This window comes from Phyllobates terribilis, unplaced genomic scaffold (assembly GCF_046119375.1).
Source record: "Phyllobates terribilis strain yellow unplaced genomic scaffold, ASM4611937v1 Scaffold_12__6_contigs__length_324123572, whole genome shotgun sequence".
NCBI lineage: Eukaryota > Metazoa > Chordata > Amphibia > Anura > Dendrobatidae > Phyllobates > Phyllobates terribilis.
The window spans coordinates 185,918,606-185,938,528 of NW_027362772.1; the positions used below are offsets into that span (position 1 = coordinate 185,918,606).

Genomic DNA, 19,923 nt, shown 5'->3' on the forward strand with positions numbered 1-19,923 from the left:
GTCATCTGTGCTAAACAGCAGCTTTAAAATCCATAATTAGGGTCCTTTGGGCAGGAAAGTAAGGTCACACCTTCACAGCTGAAATGAGTCGCACTAGATTAATTTTTAAGGCAGTTTGCGTTTTTCAGCGAGAGGTAATTTATTTCCCATCCTGAATAAGGATATGACCCCCATAAACAGTGTCAATGTGAGACTTTGTTATTTAGGTCACTGTTTGTTTAACATCAGCATTATTCCTGTTGGATCTAGTTCTGCAGCTGTGTATGTAGGACGCCGCTGTCATAAAGATCTTTGTCAGTTGTTACGCAGTACCTCCCTGCAGCCAGTAGAGGGCGAACCGTCTGCTGGAAGTACCGAAAAAGAGTTTTGCTTTAGAGTTTCTCAGCAGCATACTCATATACTGAGCTCAGTTTGGTTGACAGCGAGCAGAATTGTCACGTGACTGCGTTGTAAGACAAGTCCATGGTGTGAGGGGCTGGAGAGCGGTCTCATTCAGGAGGCTGATGTTAAATTTCATTTTACAAATTACACACAGATTACACCTATATTGTTGCTATACCTGTAGTCACTCCACCCTCACAGCACAGCATTTGTTTGCCCCGAACATTAATCGCTCCATATTTTTCTTCTCTTCCAGTTTCTTCACTACAAGTTGCGTTTTGCAGTTTTCCTCCCAAGGAGTCAGACCTGGCCTCACTACAATGGTAGCGCGACATTTAGATAAGAACACGATGGGTTACATCCAGTGGCGCTGGGGCATCCAGTCAGCAATGAACACTAGTATTGTCCGGGACACAAAGACCAGCCATTTTACTATGGCCTTCCAGGTGAGGATGAGACAGAGGGCGCATGTCTGTAGGATTTCAAGATGTGAGCTGTCTCATTCCTGTTCACCCTATTCCTCAGCTGACTGTTGCCTGCTCTCACCTTTTCTTGAGCTGACTGGGGCCTTCTCTACTCCCGTTTGAGTTTACTATTTTTTTCCTGAGCTGATTATTGCCTTACCTCCCCATCTCAACATACTGCTTCCTGACATCCCTGCCTTATCTGGCTGTTGCCTGCCCTTCCCACCTGAGTTGGCTGTTGCCTGCCCATCCCGACTGAGCTGGCTGTTGCCTGCCGATCCCCGTTCCTGATCATGCTGTTGCCTGCCCATCCCCGTTCCTGATCATGCTGTTGCCTGCCCATCCCCTTCCCTGATTTTTATGGTGCCCTCCCCTCTCCTCAGTTTTCTCTTGCCTCCTCCTATTCCTGATCTGACTGTTGCCTGCCCATCCCGCCTATGATATGGCTGGTGCCTGCCCTCCCCTCTCCTCAGTTTTCAGGTGCCCCCTCCCTTACCTGAAGTGGCTGGTGCCTACTTTCACCACTCCAGAGTTGGCTGTTGCTTGCCTTTCCCTTTCCTCAGTTTTCTGGTGCCCTCCCCTCCCCTCAGTTTTCTGGTGCCCTCCCCTCCCCTCAGTTTTCTGGTGCCCTCCCCTCCCCTCAGTTTTCTGGTGCCCTCCCCTCTCCTCAGTTTTCTGGTGCCCTCCCCTCTCCTCAGTTTTCTGGTGCCCTCCCCTCTCCTCAGTTTTCTGGTGCCCTCCCCTCTCCTCAGTTTTCTGGTGCCCTCCCCTCTCCTCAGTTTTCTGGTGCCCTCCCCTCTCCTCAGTTTTCTGGTGCCCTCCCCTCTCCTCAGTTTTCTGGTGCCCTCCCCTCTCCTCAGTTTTCTGGTGCCCTCCCCTCTCCTCAGTTTTCTGGTGCCCTCCCCTCTCCTCAGTTTTCTGGTGCCCTCCCCTCTCCTCAGTTTTCTGGTGCCCTCCCCTCTCCTCAGTTTTCTGGTGCCCTCCCCTCGCCTCAGTTTTCTGGTGCCCTCCCCTCTCCTCAGTTTTCTGGTGCCCTCCCCTCTCCTCAGTTTTCTGGTGCCCTCCCCTCTCCTCAGTTTTCTGGTGCCCCCTCCCATTCCTGAGCTGGCTGGCACTGCCCTTGCCACCCTGATGTAACTGGCACTGAACTCTCCCCTCCCTCCCTGAGCAGTCATCCCTATGGCACAGCACAGCGCAAGATTGGGAATTTTATGTAGCATACGACTTATTTTTGAAGTACTCATTTGATATAAATAAATGCTTTCATTAAATCATAGGAATTGTCTGCTTCTGTACAGCTCTGTAAGTACGTAAATAAATTTCTTGTGTTAGGATAGCAAGTGCGCCTCCAGAAAATAATTTATCACACAATGCGGCCTGAATTATACAGTAAGTGATCGTTTCCAGCCTGTCGGGACCAGGAGACTGCAGAATCCCATATATAATGTACACATAGTAGCCAGTAATAGATTGTATATGAGCAGCGCTCACCCTAATCATCAATGCTAAGACATGAGTGCCGCGTCTCCGGATATGAGCCGCACACAGGAAATGCCAGAGACTTTTATTCCACGCTGATTGTCGTCTTTCGGAGCTGGTTCCACTCCACTTAAGTTGAAATGGAGAGACCGGGTATAATTAAAACCCAAATCGCTGTAACCATGATATGAATGTTTTATGCCATTCAATTACACTCTTTAATAAATGTACATTTTATGATCCCTTTTTGGGCTGTTTTGGCTGATGCATTACTTTCTGCAAAACCCATAAATATGAAAGTGCGCTACATTAAAAAATACTAATGCAGAAGGGAGTGATGTGAGCGAAGAGGATCCCAGCTACAGGCGACAGTGGAAGAACCATGGTCTGCTAAGTGCCGTTAACAGCACCGTCCTATCTCACACACTCGCCAGCCCATGACGGCAGGCCGGCGCGTTTTGCATTAACCAAGGGTCACGGTAAGCAATGCAATTAAACAGCTCGCCTTCCCGTTTATAAACACATCCTTAAATATCGCACGCCTGGCATCTGACTAAAGTGATAGTTAATCTCGTTCCCAGCTGGCTGGCTCATACCGCTAAAATTTCAATTAAAAAAAAAAAAAAACAACATGCAGGGACTTTATAGCTGAAGGAAGGTTTTATTCGCTTTTTTTCCCCCCTTTTTAAACCTCTTGATCCATATAATAAAAGATGCCGGTCTGCAGATAACAAAGCAATTAGCAATCTACGATCTGAATACGAGAAATGGGGATGTGGGCATCGTTGCCTACAGCAGCAAAGGAAGGGTGGGTTCACTTTGCACCGCAAATTACACTGGGATTCATGTGGATGGGTTTCCAAAACTCCCTTGTACATGTAACAGAAATATGAGTATGCGGCGGGTTTTATAAGGGGCAGTATTCACATTACATTGTGGAAATAATGCAGATTTCACCCCTTAGTCAAGTCCATGGTAAATTCTCAGCAAACTGTGCATGTAACTTATAGATATTCTGCAGAATTACCACAGTGGAAATGTTCTGCCTTGTGGGCTCCCAATCTTAAAAGGTTTGTACAAAGTTAATCTGCTGTTCACTGGGGGTCCAAGAATAGGGTTCTGGAGAGCCTAGTCTGGATGGAGCAGAGGTCGACTATTTGCACCTCCGCTCCATTCATTCTCTATGAGACTGACAGAAATAGACAAATGTTGTACTTCGTCATCTCCAGAAGTCTCGTAGAGGATAAAGTGAAGATGCATGTTCGACTGCCGCTCCACTTTCAGAATTGGTGGGGGTCCTAGTGGTCTTAACCACAGCAATCAGGAGGTTATTCATTATACCATGGATAGGGAGGGGGTAACTTGATACCAATCCTTTAAGTATTTTAGAAAGTCGTTATTATGTTAGTGACTAAGCTTTGTAAACCTAAAGAAACCTCTTTATTAGCATGAGTATGTGCAGATGTCTTGTAACCATGTTGGTGCTGTGTTGTCTTTCAGCTGGGAATCCCACATTCCTTTATGATGGTCAGCTACCAACACAAGTTTGAAGACGAAGAACAGACCCGACTAAAGGGATCTATTAAGTAGGTAGCAAGATCTGATTATTCTATAGTCATTCAGTGTATGGAGCACACACGCATGCTGCAGATCTTCTCGTTCACGCTACTGATGTCTATAAATGTGTTATAAGAGCACAGAAATATTTTTGACTCCCATATACCGAAAGAAAGGGCAGGTGCACACGGCCATTTTCTCTCCATCTGGGAAAAACTGTCCGATTATGCTGACCAGGGTATGATCGGAGTGGGATCAGTTTTCTCTGAGAGTAAAAAAAATAAAAAAAATTTTAGTCCGTGAAAATTCAGATGTTTTCCACTGACCAATAGACTTGCATTACCGATCTTGATCGGACGCCAATAGACTTAGTGCCAATTTTGATCCAAAACCAATAGACTTGCATTACTGATTTTGATCCGACACCAATTGACTTGAATTGCCAATTTTGATCCGACACCAATAGACTTTGCATTGCTGATTGTGATCCGACACCAATAGACTTGCATTACCGATTTTGACCCAACACTAATAGACTTGTAGTACCAATCTTGCTCGGACACCAATAGACTTAAAGTGCCAATTTTGATCCAACATCAATAGACTTGCATTGACGATTTTGATCCGACATCAATAGACTTGCATTGCTGATTTTGATCCGGCACCAATAGACTTGCATCCTGCGCTCGGATCAAAATCGGACATGTTACCTGCTTTTACATCGGACCAATTGGTTCGAGGAAAAATTGGACATGTGCACAGCCCGATAGAATAACATGGGTACAAGTGCAATCAGTGAGCATAACAGATAGCTCTCGTCCAATATAAACGGTCTTGTCTAAAGTCAGATCTTTCGCCAGGTAAAATGACCAGCAGCTGCCACATCCAGCGACAGAGTGGAGAGAAGGTGTTAGTGATGCATGGGTATAGGAGTTACAATGAGTGCAGAGCGAGTTTGCAGTCTCTCCGCTCAGTCCGCTGCTGGATGCGGATGTTGGCCCTGGTAGAGAGCATTAACAGACTCTTTTGGCAAATTCTGCAAAAGACAATGGTAGTCAGCAACTCCTGACAAAGTAAAATAAATGGGTAAGTGCAGATCTGCTATGACAGCAATGCAAAAGCAAAGACTTAGCAGCACCCTGGGGGCGCTAAGGTGTGTGCACACATGTAGGGATTCTTTTATATATTATATTACTGACATATATGTTACGCTTATAATTTTGAGATGCTTATCGCACGTTTTGATAAATTTCTTGAGTCCCCACCACTCATGTTTTTTCCTACTCTATTAATATATTTTCCGTTTTGATGTTTTCCATAAAAACCCTATAAGGCCTCACCAGTCGCACTTTTCTTGTAGCTCTTTGATGGCTATTGAGATATATGAGGCTGCTGCTGTAGTTATTGTAGAAGCCTCATAGCCGTAACGTCCGGGGATTAGTCCTTGCTATCAATGTGCTCATTTCATCACCCGGTGTCAGGCCTGTAAAAATGAGAATAGTGGCGTTCTTCTCTTCCACGCTGTGTCTGTTCTGGCCCCATGTATCGGTCGATGCACTGACAGTGAATTATGAGCCTATTGCAATCCAATTAGGATTAACCCTGTGGTGCTCTGCTAATAACATTGTGATTATTTTTCTCTCCACCAATTGATTCATGTGTTGTTTAATCCCTTCAATGTCAGTGGCGTGAGGAGTGAAGTCAAGAGCTTGCCACTCCAGGGACTGAACTTATTGATCGCTCCGACGCCTAACAGGTTCCCAGGGAGTTGGGGCATTTACTGCGGAGGATCGCTTAGACCAAAAGGCAAAAGTGGTTAATTGATGGAGGAGGTTTTTTTTTTCCTTTAATTTCATTCCTTAGAAGCAGATGGCTCTATTAGTAATGCTTGCCTGCTCCCTCAAGAGCACTGCTCTGCAACCCATGGTACGCCAACTGTTGGGAAACTCACATTTTCAGGACTTGCTGGGAGTTGTAGTTGACCATGAGTTGCAGAATATTGCTCTATAGAGTAAAGCCCCCCCCATACACATTAGATAAAAGTTAGACGAACCTGATGATCTTGGCAGAAACTACAAAAATCAGATTTATAATCAAGTCCCGAATATACAAAAACACTCTAAAAAAGACCCTCCTACTATTTACAGCAACTTTAGTTGATCAGTGTTAAAAAGGGGGGACTTTTGTCCTGCAGAAATCAATGGCCCTAATTATGGTCTGATGGTTTCCCTACCTTGCCGTGGAGGTTGGCACCCCAGAAATCGATATGGCGCCCCCGCTCGACGTCTGTTCACCCTCACTGACCCTGTTAAAACCTGCAAAGAAGTAACAATATTAAACAGCAACCACATACAGTAGGTGTACATGAAAAGGGGCACAAAATATGTCAATCATATCTCATAAGATATATGTGTACTTCCTATAATTATCAAATGATCAAATAAAGATTGTGGGTGCTATCCACTAAGTCCAAAAAGATGTTTAAATCATCAAGCTGGGTAGGTTCACAAACATATGGACATAAGGGGTCCTGACCCTAATTTTGGCCTAATGGTTTCCCTACCTTACCACTTAGGTTGGCACCCTACAAAGCAATATGGCGCCCCCCGCTCAACGTTGGATCGCCCTCAGTGACCCTATTATACTCTGCAAAGAAACCGCACCAACAGAATTAAATAACAATAGAAAGAGATGTGACCAAAAATAACTCTAATGGAAATCTAGAAACAATAATGGCAATACATGTGTAAGTATAATCGCGTCCAAGACACTCAGTATGTCAGTCATACATCATTGGTGAGCAGTTCACATATATCTCATCAAGTAGAGATAGATAGTAAGTATTGTGAGTGCTATTTTTCACCAGATCAGAGTTATGTTCCTGTATAGTCCCTAGAAGAACATAGAGGTATATTGCACCAGCCCGATGGCCTTAGAATACCCCTCAAATATCATCAATAAATTGAAAAAAATGTTCATTTATACCTCATCAAATAGACTATAGGCATTAAGAGTTTTCTTTGAGAGCACTGTCCCAGATTGAAGTGATGGTGTGCTGATCTGGAGCGCACTCAGCGTCCACACCTAAAATGACCAAGAAGCTCACTATTTCCGGGTTAAGAACATCCCTGTGACCCCAGTATGGCACCTAACCTGGCCCCATCTCTCCCCATCTTCTGTGACCAACCCCTGCATGACAAAAGCCCCGCCATTTTTAACAATGATCAATTAAAGTTGTTGTAAATTGTAGGAGGGTCTTTTTTAGAGTGTTTTGTGATTGTGGCAGAACCGGCCGACCGTCTAATGTGCATGGCGGCCTCCTGACTGTTCCTTGACAGATGATGATTGGGGGAATAAGGATCGGACCTTTAGAATTTCCGTGCACAAACGTTATGATTTCAGAGGAGATAAGTCACTTTGCCAGGTGTCTACCAGCTCCCAATTCTGGGCACATGAACTCTGCAACGAGCAGAGTACTCGAGGGTTTGGAGGGGTCTGAACGAGTGTTAGGCGACAGCTATGTTAAGTGTAAGGCCAGCTTTATTCTTTGCTGTGTCAATACCGACTCATGAAATGGTATTACCCTTGATGACAAAACCAGTGACCGCGTCTCCTGTGTTTCAGGGCTGGCTTCTTTGGAACAGTGGTGGAGTACGGCGCAGAGAGGAAGATCTCCAGGCACAGTGTATTAGGAGCCACAGTGAGTGTCGGCGTGCCACAGGGAGTGTCACTGAAAGTCAAGTAAGTTATCCTCTGCTGTCAAGTATCTCACAGAGGAGATCTATGGCCACGGAAGGAACAGCAGGAAGGAAATTATTCCCTATGAAACTGCTGCTGTTTAAACTTTTCAAGGTTTGCAGCAGCTGAGGTGTGCATTATCATGTTCTGCAGCAGCTGAGGTGTGCATTATCATGTTCTGCAGCAGCTGACGTGTGCATTATCATGTTCTGCAGCAGCTGCCGTGTGCAATATCATGTTCTGCAGCAGCTGCCGTGTGCATTATCATGTTCTGCAGCAGCTGACGTGTGCATTATCATGTTCTGCAGCAGCTGACGTGTGCATTATCATGTTCTGCAGCAGCTGACGTGTGCATTATCATGTTCTGCAGCAGCTGACGTGTGCATTATCATGTTCTGCAGCAGCTGACGTGTGCATTATCATGTTCTGCAGCAGCTGAGGTGTGCATTATCATGTTCTGCAGCAGCTGAGGTGTGCATTATCATGTTCTGCAGCAGCTGAGGTGTGCATTATGTTCTGCAGCAGCTGAGGTGTGCATTATCATGTTCTGCAGCAGCTGAGGTGTGCATTATCATGTTCTGCAGCAGCTGAGGTGTGCATTATCATGTTCTGCAGCAGCTGAGGTGTGCATTATCATGTTCTGCAGCAGGTGAGGTGTGCATTATCATGTTCTGCAGCAGCTGACGTGTGCATTATCATGTTCTGCAGCAGCTGACGTGTGCATTATCATGTTCTGCAGCAGCTGACGTGTGCATTATCATGTTCTGCAGCAGCTGAGGTGTGCATTATGTTCTGCAGCAGCTGAGGTGTGCATTATCATGTTCTGCAGCAGCTGAGGTGTGCATTATCATGTTCTGCAGCAGCTGAGGTGTGCATTATCATGTTCTGCAGCAGCTGAGGTGTGCATTAGCATGTTCTGCAGCAGGTGAGGTGTGCATTATCATGTTCTGCAGCAGCTGACGTGTGCATTATCATGTTCTGCAGCAGCTGACGTGTGCATTATCATGTTCTGCAGCAGCTGACGTGTGCATTATCATGTTCTGCAGCAGCTGACGTGTGCATTATCATGTTCTGCAGCAGCTGACGTGTGCATTATCATGTTCTGCAGCAGCTGACGTGTGCATTATCATGTTCTGCAGCAGCTGACGTGTGCATTATCATGTTCAGCAGCTGAGGTGTGCATTATCATGTTCTGCAGCAGCTGAGGTGTGCATTATGTTCTGCAGCAGCTGAGGTGTGCATTATCATGTTCTGCAGCAGCTGAGGTGTGCATTATCATGTTCTGCAGCAGCTGAGGTGTGCATTATCATGCTCTGCAGCAGCTGAGGTGTGCATTATGTTCTGCAGCAGCTGAGGTGTGCATTATCATGTTCTGCAGCAGCTGAGGTGTGCATTATCATGTTCTGCAGCAGCTGACGTGTGCATTATCATGTTCTGCAGCAGCTGAGGTGTGCATTATCATGTTCTGCAGCAGCTGAGGTGTGCATTATCATGTTCTGCAGCAGCTGAGGTGTGCATTATCATGCTCTGCAGCAGCTGAGGTGTGCATTATCATGCTCTGCAGCAGCTGAGGTGTGCATTATCATGCTCTGCAGCAGCTGAGGTGTGCATTATCATGTTCTCCAGCAGCTGAGGTGTGCATTATCATGTTCTGCAGCAGCTGAGGTGTGCATTATCATGTTCTGCAGCAGCTGAGGTGTGCATTATCATGTTCTGCAGCAGCTGAGGTGTGCATTATCATGCTCTGCAGCAGCTGAGGTGTGCATTATCATGCTCTGCAGCAGCTGAGGTGTGCATTATCATGCTCTGCAGCAGCTGAGGTGTGCATTATCATGCTCTGCAGCAGCTGAGGTGTGCATTATCATGCTCTGCAGCAGCTGAGGTGTGCCTTATCATGCTCTGCAGCAGCTGAGGTGCTCTGCAGCAGCTGAGGTGTGCATTATCATGCTCTGCAGCAGCTGTGGTGTTCATTATCGTTTTCTGCAGCAGCTGAGATGTGCATTATGATGTTCTCCAAAAAGACAAAATTGCTAGCACCCCCAACATAATATTTGGTTGCACACCCTTTGGAATGAATACCGTATTTTGCAGATTATTACACGCACCCCAAATTTTGGGGAGGAAAATAGAGAAAAAATTTTTTAATAAAATGGTGGTGCCTCCTATAATCCGCTTTTATGGTAGTTTACCTGGGAAGCGTTGGAGCGGGGTCCCAGGTGGCAGGGTCGCCTCTGCAAGAAGCTGCCAGAGGCAGGAGATGCTGCAGGCCCCAGGCTGGTAGGAGATGGTGTTCAGCAGTGTAGGGGTTCTGCTGACATTTTGTGAAAGCCCCAGAGCTACAGCACTTTCCATGCTTTTCAATGCGGTGGGCTCCAGGGAAATGGTGGTGAGATCTCAATCTGTGCATGCTCCGCCTCTGGCAGCCATTTTCCACCGCATTGAAAAGCATAGAAAATGTTGGCGGAGCCCCCGCACCGCTGAACACCCCTTTCCACCAGCATGGGACCCACAGCATCGCCCCACTCCTGCCACCGCCAGAAGCTTCCTGCAGCAGCGACACTGGAACCCCACTCCACTGCAGCCAGTAAGCTACATTCAGGTTATAAGGCGCATCCCCATTTTCCTCCCCAAACTTGGGTGGGAAGGAAGGCGAGTGCGTCTTATACGAATAGTCCAAAAATTTAAGGTAACTGCAATCAATCGCTTCCTATAACCATCAACAAGCTTTTTGCACCTCTCAACTGGAATTTTGGACCACTCTTCTTTTGCAAACTGCTCCAGGTCTCTCATATTTGAAGGAGTCTTCTCCCAACAGCAATTTTAAGATCTCTCCACAGGTGTTCAATGGGATTTAGATCCAGACTCATTGCTGACCACTTCAGAACTTTCCAGCACTTTGTTTCCATCCATTTCTGGGTGTTTCTTGGAGTATGTTTGGGGTCATTGTCCTGCTGGAAGACCCATGACCTAGGACGCAAACCCAGCTTTCTGACACTGGGCACTACATTGCGATCCAAAATCCTTTGGTAATCTTCAGATTTCATGATGCCTTGAAAACACTCAAGGCACCCAGTGCTAGAGACAGCAAAACAACCCAAAACATCTTTGAACCTCCACCATATTTGACTCTAGGTACTGTGCTCTTTTCTTTGTAGACCTCATTCCGTTTTCGGTAAACAGTAGAATGATGTGTGTAACGGGTCTGGGAGGTGGAACCTCAGAGCAACTATACAAAGGGGCAGTCCTTGTAAGGAAGCGGGTGGCTCCCAGGGAAAGCGGGCAGGTAGTCACGGCGAGTGACAGGGACAGTCTCTGGGTAGAAGGGCAGGAGGTCACGGCAAGTGACGGGGACAGTCTCTTGACAGGCGGATGGTCACGGCAAGTGACAGCTGGGTAAGAGTCTCTAGACAGGCAGGTGGTCACGGCAAGTGACAGCGGGATAAGAGTCTCTAGACAGGCAGGTGGTCACGGCAAGTGACAGCAGGGAAAGAGTCTCTAGATAGGCTAGCAGGCAGGTAGCAGGTGAGCGCTCCCAGGTGAGCAGGCAAGAGTCTCTGGACAGGCAGGTGGTCACGGCAAGTGACGGCAGAGCCTCCAGATAGGCTAGCAGGCAGGTAGCAGGTGAGCGCTCCCAGGTGAGCGGGCAAGAGTCTCTGGACAGGCAGGTGGTCACGGCAAGTGACGGCAGAGCCTCCAGGTAGGCTAGCAGGCAGGTAGCAGGTGAGCTCTCTCAGGTGAGCGGGCAGGAGTCTCTGGACAGGCCGGTGGTCACGGCAAGTGACGGCAGAGCCTCCAGGTAGGCTAGCAGGCAGGTAGCAGGCGAGCGCTCCCAGGTGAGCGGGCAGGAGTCTCTGGACAGGCAGGTGGTCACGGCAAGTGACGACAGAGCCTCCAGGTAGGCTAGCAGGCAGGTAGCAGGTGAGCGCTCCCAGGTGAGCGAGCGGGCAGATCCATAGACAGACTGACAGGTGTTGGAAGACAGACTGTCGGACCGCAGGAATGCAAGCAGATAGGCAGGAATCAGGTAGGTATCAAGCAGAGATCTGGCAGGTAACTGGCAGGTATCTGGTAACGGGACCTGAGGGCTGAAGCAGAGTTGAAAGGCTTTGCAACAACATTGCTCGGGCACCTCCATTTTGGAGGAGGTGCCTTATATATGGTGAGGTCCTCCGGCCATTGGCCGGGGACTCCTTAGGACGGCGCGCGCGGCCCCTTTAAGAGAGGGGGAGCGCGCGCCCTAAGCACAGAGGCCCGGAAGCAGCACGCGCTGCCAGCAGAGCAGGAGGAAGCCGCCGGGCACTGAGCGGAGAGGTGAGGGGAACGGCGTCCCTGCCTAGCAGGAGGCAGGGACGCCGACGCTACAATGTACTTTACTAAAAAGCTCTTTCTTGGTCTCCTCTGTCCACAAGACACTTTCCCAGAAGGATTTTGGTTTACTCATGTACATTTTGGCAAACTACAGTCTTGCTTTTTTATGTCTCTGTGTCAGCAGTAGGGTCCTCCTGGGTCTCCTGCCATTGCGTTTCCTTTTATTCAAATGTCGACGGATAGTTTGTGCTGACACTGATGCAGCCTGAGCCTGCAGGACAGCTTCAATTTCTTTGGAACTTGATTGGGGCTGCTTATCCACCATCTGGACTACCCTGCGTTGCAATCTTTCATCAATTTTTCTCTGCTGTTCACGTCCAATGAGATTAGCTACACTGCCGTGGGTTGTAAACTTCTTGATTATGTTGCACACTGTGGACAAAGGAACATCAAGATCTCTGGAGATGGACTTGTATTCTTAAGATTGGTGATAGTTTTAAACAATTTTGGATCTCAAGTCCTTAGACAGTTCTCTGCTTCTCTTTCTGTTCTCCATGCTTAGTGTGGCACACACACAATGCAAAGATTGAGCCAACTTCTCCCCTTCTTATCTGGCTCCAGGTGTGATTTTTATATTGCCCACACCTGTTACTTTCCACAGGTGAGCTTGAACAGGCTTCACATGCTTGAAACAAAGTTGTTTGTGTGAAAGTATGTCCAATTTGCCTTTTTTTCTGTTTGTTTTTTGTTGTGTTGTTCCAATACCCACAAAGGAAATGACTGTGTATAACACAACCTGTGTAATTGCAATAATTTTCTGGGAGAAATATTTCATTGTCTGGAACAATTTCAAGGGTATCAACACTTTCGACCATGACGGCATATTGCCACTGTCGAAGAACATCTTTCTTGAAGAGAGCAGGAGCACAACATGTAGGTCAATCAGTGACACAAGAAGGAACTTCATGCAACAGTGATCTGTGACAGACGGCTTCTGCCGGGAGAAATAAGCAATGTCTGTACAGCGCCGCTCTTCTCTTCTATAATTGTCAGGTTCTGATATGGGAAGATTATCAGATGATTGGATGATTACACAAATATTTGCAGAACATTTCCAATGACGGATACTTTTCTCTTTAAATGTCTTGTTCTGATGTCAGTTTTTGTTATACAGAAGGAAAAAAAAAAGTGTCATTAAATGCAATTTTTCTGCCTTCAGCTGCCACACTTATGTTTTTCTGTTGAAGGCAATAGTATGCGTGCATCATTTACTGTGTATTTCATTTTCTCCCACAAGGGGGCACACTGCTGCATTGTAACCAGCGCTGCAGAATTAACCTGCCTAATTGTAATGGGCTGCAAAGAACATGATAGGATCCCAAGTGTCTGTAAACATTTCCGGCTTCTTTCCTTTTAAGAAATATTTGCATTTGAGTAAGGAATTGAGAATTTCTTTTATTGATGATTTTATAGGCCAGCCAGCAGCTTCAGATAGATGGTCCCGGCATTCAGGCTGACCAGCAGCTACTTATTAGCTGCGCACCTATTACCGGGATGCGGATAATAGATGTATCAAGTTTTGCTCTCGAGGTCAGATGAGATTCAGCATTCGTTGCAAAGTATAAATTACGGCTTGTTTGGTGGCTCCGAGCCCCGCAGACGGTTTCTATTAATCTGTTCCCGCTCTTCTTTATTCCAGGTTGAATAGAGCCAGTCAGACATATTTCTTCCCCATTCACCTGACAGATCAGCTTCTACCGAGTGCGGTGTTTTACGCCACTGTGGGGCCCCTTATTATCTATGTAGCGATGCATCGGCTTATCATCAAACCTTACCTCAAGGCACAGAAAGAGAAGTAAGTACCTTGCCATGGCTCGTCCTATAACTCACCCAGACAACTCCTCGATGGGCAAGAAAAAACAGATTTGCATTAATACAGGGTTTTTTTCTTATAGCTAAACTGGCCAAATAAGTTTTCTGAGTTTTTGCTAAGAACTTCTCGCCACATTCTTAAACGTACTTGTCCCTGACTCATCCTCTTTTGTTAAAGATTTCTATCCTGCCATTTATACTAATACTTGGGTGGCTGCTATAATAAAGGTATTTCCATCTTAAACATTTATGGCATATGGTACCTGCACTTGTTCCACCACATTCACGGAATGAATGAAGAGGTCGTCCAATCAACCCCAGCAGTCATGCCAGTGGCTGTTTCAAGCAGGGCTGTGGAGTCAGAGTCGGAGCGCATTTTGGTGGAGTCGGTATAAAATGGACCAACTCCGACTCCTAAAATATATAATAAATTGGGTACAGTAGTTCAATGAAGTTTGTGGGGAATATTTTTTCATAAGAATTTGGGGAAGTTATGAAATGTCCTGTAAATGTCTGTCCTATTCCTGATCTAAGGGTCTAGACTTTTAACTGAGATGAATCTGTGCTACAGTAAATTTATCACTTACACATGAGCCATGTATGAGGGAGTCGTAGAGTCGGAGTCGGTGGTATGGAAATTGTCGTCGGAGGTTTGGCTTACCGACTCAACAGCCCTGGTCTCAAGAATTGACACCAGGGTGGGTGAGACCTCCTTTATTTATAGTTACAGGACCCAGTGGTGATTGTTTGGAATTCTCTTTTAATACATCACTTGTCCTGTACAGATCCTGAGTTACCTCCTGTATTATACTCCAGAGCTGCACTCACTATTCTGCTGGTGCAGTCACTGTGTACATACATTACATTACTTATCCTGTACTGATCCTGAGTTACATCATGTATTATACACCAGAGCTGCACTCACTCTTCTGCTGGTGGAGTTACTGTGTACATACATTACATTACTGATCCTGTACTGATCCTGAGTTACATCCTGTATTATACTCCAGAGCTGCACTCACTATTCTGCTGGTGCAGTCACTGTGTACATACATTACATTACTGATCCTGAGTTACATCCTGTATTATACTCCAGAGCTGCACTCATTATTCTGCTGGTGCAGTCACTGTGTATTATACTTTACATTACTTATCCTGTACTGATCCTGAGTTACATCCGGTATTATACTCCTGAGCTGCACTCACTATTCTGCTGGTGGAGTCACTGTGTACATACATTACATTACTTATCCTGTACTGATCCTGAGTTACATCCTGTATTATACCCCAGAGCTGCACTCAATATTCTGCTGGTGCAGTCACTGTGTACATACATTACATTACTGATCCTGTACTGATCCTGAGTTACATCCTGTATTATAATCCAGAGCTGCACTCGCTATTCTGCTGGTGCAGTCACTGTGTACATACATTACATTACTTGTCCTGTACAGATCCTGAGTTACCTCCTGTATTATACTCCAGAGCTGCACTCACTATTCTGCTGGTGGAGTCACTGTGTATATACATTACATTACTGATCCTGTACTGATCCTGAGTTACATCCTGTATTATACTCCAGAGCTGCACTCACTATTCTGCTGGTGGAGTCACTGTGTACATACATTACATTACTGATCCTGTACTGATCCTGAGTTACATCCTGTATTATAATCCAGAGCTGCACTCGCTATTCTGCTCGTGCAGTCACTGTGTACATACATTACATTACTGATCCTGTACTGATCCTGAGTTACATCCTGTATTATAATCCAGAGCTGCACTCACTATTCTGCTCGTGCAGTCACTGTGTACATACATTACATTACTTGTCCTGTACAGATCCTGAGTTACCTCCTGTATTATACTCCAGAGCTGCACTCACTATTCTGCTGGTGGAGTCACTGTGTACATACATTACATTACTGATCCTGTACTGATCCTGAGTTACATCCTGTATTATACTCCTGAGCTGCACTCACTATTCTGCTGGTGGAGTCACTGTGTACATACATTACATTACTGATCCTGTACTGATCCTGAGTTACATCCGGTATTATACTCCAGAGCTGCACTCACTATTCTGCTGGTGGAGTCACTGTGTACATACATTACATTACTTATCCTGTACTGATCCTGAGTTACATCCTGTATTATACCCCAGAGCTGCACTCAATATTCTGCTGGTGCAGTCACTGTGTACATACATTGCATTACTGATCCTGTACTGATCCTGAGTTACATCCTGTATTATAATCCAGAGCTGCACTCGCTATTCTGCTCGTGCAGTCACTGTGTACATACATTACATTACTTGTCCTGTACAGATCCTGAGTTACCTCCTGTATTATACTCCAGAGGTGCATTCACTATTCTGCTGGTGGAGTCACTGTGTACATACATTACATTACTGATCCTGTACTGATCCTGAGTTACATCCTGTATTATAATCCAGAGCTGCACTCGCTATTCTGCTCGTGCAGTCACTGTGTACATACATTACATTACTTATCCTGTACTGATCCGGAGTTACATCCTGCATTATACCCCAGAGCTGCACTCAATATTCTGCTGGTGCAGTCACTGTGTACATACATTACATTACTGATCCTGTACTGATCCTGAGTTACATCCTGTATTATAATCCAGAGCTGCACTTGCTATTCTGCTCGTGCAGTCACTGTGTACATACATTACATTACTGATCCTGTACTGATCCTGAGTTACATCCTGTATTATAATCCAGAGCTGCACTCACTATTCTGCTCGTGCAGTCACTGTGTACATACATTACATTACTTGTCCTGTACAGATCCTGAGTTACCTCCTGTATTATACTCCAGAGGTGCACTCACTATTCTGCTGGTGGAGTCACTGTGTACATGACGCGCCCCTGGGCCTGCTGTGTCGCGCAGCGTCTCGCGCACGGGGGCTTACCCGGAGCCGGATCTCTTGAGGGTTGTAGTCTCGTGGCGGTGACCCGGTCCGTGCCCAGGGAGTCAAACTGAGCGGCGATGTAACAGCGGTAGATGTAGGACGACTACGCCACCCGTTGAATGCAGCTATGGAGCTGCCGCTGCAGGACAGTCCGCTGAGGCCGGTGGATGGATGGTGCAGCGTAGATGGTATAACCCCCAACGGGAGGGGTATGGCCTCAGGGCAGCAGATGTGGATGATGGGGGTAGCAGGAACCACTCAGAGACGGTGCGGTGTAATTCAGGGTCTTTACTGGTAACAACGATAGACCCTCCCGGAGTACTTGCTAGTGAACGGGGCCTGGTCAGTCCTTGAGCAGATGGGATCTCCCCTGGCCAGGCGGAGTTGTAGGCCTCCCAAACTGACTGTACTCTTCTGGCTACCTTGCTAGAAGCGGATATAAGTAGCCCACGTCCCTGAGTGTACCGTGTGGTGCTCACCCGTATGGCCGGTGACTCGGGGCCTTCTAATGGCTTCCGCTCCACGATGGCGGTGCTGGTCCCACGCGTGTGACCGTGCCTTCGGGTTTCTGGGCCTGAGGACCTAAAATCCCCTGCCGGTCGGCTTCTGCTGCTGGGTAAGAGTTAGTCCCCACAGCCTCGGACGCCGGGTCCGGTAAGAAAGCTTCTCAGTCAGGGCGAGCTCTGCAGCTGCCAGCCCCTGACTCGTAGTAGTATTGCTTCTGCTGTTTCTTGTCTCTACTCTCCTTGACTGACTAACCCTGCCTCAGCCCAGGGTTTATACAGGGGAAGTTCTTCCCCTCCCAAGACTGGGCAGGAGGTGTGGCATGCACAGGATCCCTGACCAAAGGACCTCCCACCTGCTCTCAGACATAACATTACATTACTGTGGAAAACCAGACCCCTGGGGTGCCACATTCCCCCCTAGTGAAATTTAGTACTCCGGGACTAAACATATTTTAGAAAAAACATAACAAGATATAACAACAATAATAGTACAATAAGAAGAAACACATAAAGGTGGTCACGGCATGTCCGTAACCGGGTGTAGTCTTTGAAGAAAGCAAGGTGTCCATTTCACCAAAACAGGGAGACGTAACCAGGTAGGGGTCTGTCCTACCCCGAGTCCTTAACAGTCTCTAGTCCATCCTGGGTTACGCTCCAACTATGTACAAGGATTCCCGGTAAATCCACCAAGGATTCCTAAAAATAACTGGAAACACAAAATTATACACAAGCAACAATACACAGATAAACATAAATAAAACAATTTATACACTTCAAATCCTCCAGCGTGCGGGTAACTGGCCTCTAGTGGCCCTAGTGGACCTACGGAGCTGACTGTCTGGCCCTGAACTACAGGGTGTAGGAGCTGTCAAGGGTAAACTGGGCAGCTGTCTACCGGCTCTTTGTCTCACTAGGGGTACGGCAGGCTCACTATAAGCAGAGGGTTGATCCTCCTGTTCTGCTTGTGTGGAGTCTTCTGCCTCCTGGACCGGCTGTTCTTCCAGCTCTACCTGTTGTTCCGTAGGTGCTTGGGATGCTGGTTGGAGGAAGGTGAGTACGGGTACCACAACTGCACCATTGACTTGAGTCCAAGACCGAGGGAAGTCCCCGAGCACAGTACTAACCATATCTTCCCTTTCCTCTACGGGTCGATGGTCTTCTTGTTCCTCTTCAGGGTTCCTCAGTTGTTCGGGACACTTCTTCAGGTGGTCCCGGGATACAATGGCTGTGGTTTCCCCTCCGTCTTTACTGATGGTACAAACCTTCGGGTTCTCGTGGCTTGAGGGCAGTACGGTGTACGGGTCCTTCTCCCACTGGTCATCCAACTTGTGGAGCCGTCTCTTCCTCTTCAAGACCTGCTCTCCGGGTACCAGGGGAACAGCGGGAGCATACTGGTTGTAAGTTTTCTCTTGTCTTTCCCTAGCCTGACAGAGACTTCGCTCCACGCTCTCCTGTACTCTCCGGTACTGCTGCTGCCTCTCTGTGTCCCAGTCTGTTTCTGGTGAAGTGTCCTCGGGTGTCAGGACTCCCATTTCCAGGTCAACAGGTAACTTACCAGGTCTTGCCCTCATTAGGTAAGCCGGGGTACAGTTGGTGGAACCTACCGGGATGTGGTTGTATAGGTCCACCAGATCGGGCAACTTCTCAGGCCACAGACTGCGTTCTTCCAGGGGCAACGTTTTTAAAAGATCCATTACCACCTGGTTCATTTTCTCACAAAGTCCATTAGTTTGCGGATGGTAGGGTGTCGTCCTTATCTTCCGGCAGCCATACAGATTGCAGAATTCCTGGAAGACCTCCGCTTCAAAGGCAGGTCCCTGGTCCGTCAGCACTTGGTCCGGGTACCCGTGTGGACGGCAAAAGTGCTGCTGGAAGGCTCTAGCTGCTGTTTGAGCCGTTAAGTCCTTGACGGGGACGACAACCAAGAACCGGGAGTAATGATCCACGATGGTTAACGCGTAGACGTAGCCACTTCTGCTTGGGGTCAGTTTTACATGATCCAAGGCTACCAGTTCCAACGGTTGCCGGGTGACGATGGACTGCAGGGGAGTCTTCTGGCTGGCACGGTCCTTCCTTCTCAGGTTGCACAGGCCACAGTCTCTGCACCACTTCTCAATGGTTCCCCTCATACCTACCCAGTGGAATCGCTCGCGCAGCAGGAACTCCAGCTTCTTCCACCCGAAGTGTCCAGCTCCGTCGTGGTATGCCTCCATCACCATGGCTGCGTCTCTTCGTGGCACCACTACTTGCCAGAGTAGTTCATGCGTCCGGGAGTTAACCATTCTGCGGCACAACTTCCCCTTGTAAAGGAACAGTCGACTCTTCTCTGCCCATAGTTGTTTGGCTTCCTCCGGAGCGTCTGGTTCAAGGCGAGCCTCCGGCCGAGTCAGCATCTCCTTCACCAGTCGGACGGCAGGGTCGCTGTCTTGCGTTTCCGCCCAGTTGTAGTGGGGTAAGGGGTTCAACGTAGCAGCCTGCTTACTCCTTACCCGGTGGGAATACTGGATAGTCCCATGACGGTGGAATGCAGGGAGTTCAACTTCTTCCAGTCCCTCCGGATCTTCTCCTCCGTCCGGCAGGTTGGGCATCCTGGACAGGGCGTCCGTGTTGGTATTGGAGCGTCCTGCCCGGTATTTGATTGTGAACTCGTAGTTGGACAGACGGGCCATCCACCTCTGCTC

The 19,923-nt window shown here is 47.4% G+C and overlaps 1 protein-coding gene across 1 annotated transcript in view; it reads left to right on the forward strand.

Annotated features, from left to right (window-relative positions):
• DNAJC11 (DnaJ heat shock protein family (Hsp40) member C11) overlaps positions 1–19,923 on the forward strand; it is a 172,735-nt gene that overhangs the window by 134,123 nt on the left and 18,689 nt on the right. The window contains exons 8-11 of the mRNA XM_073656524.1: positions 638–827; positions 3,825–3,910; positions 7,506–7,622; positions 13,627–13,782. Coding sequence (XP_073512625.1) covers positions 638–827; positions 3,825–3,910; positions 7,506–7,622; positions 13,627–13,782 — 549 coding nt within the window. The remainder of the gene's footprint in view (positions 1–637; positions 828–3,824; positions 3,911–7,505; positions 7,623–13,626; positions 13,783–19,923) is intronic.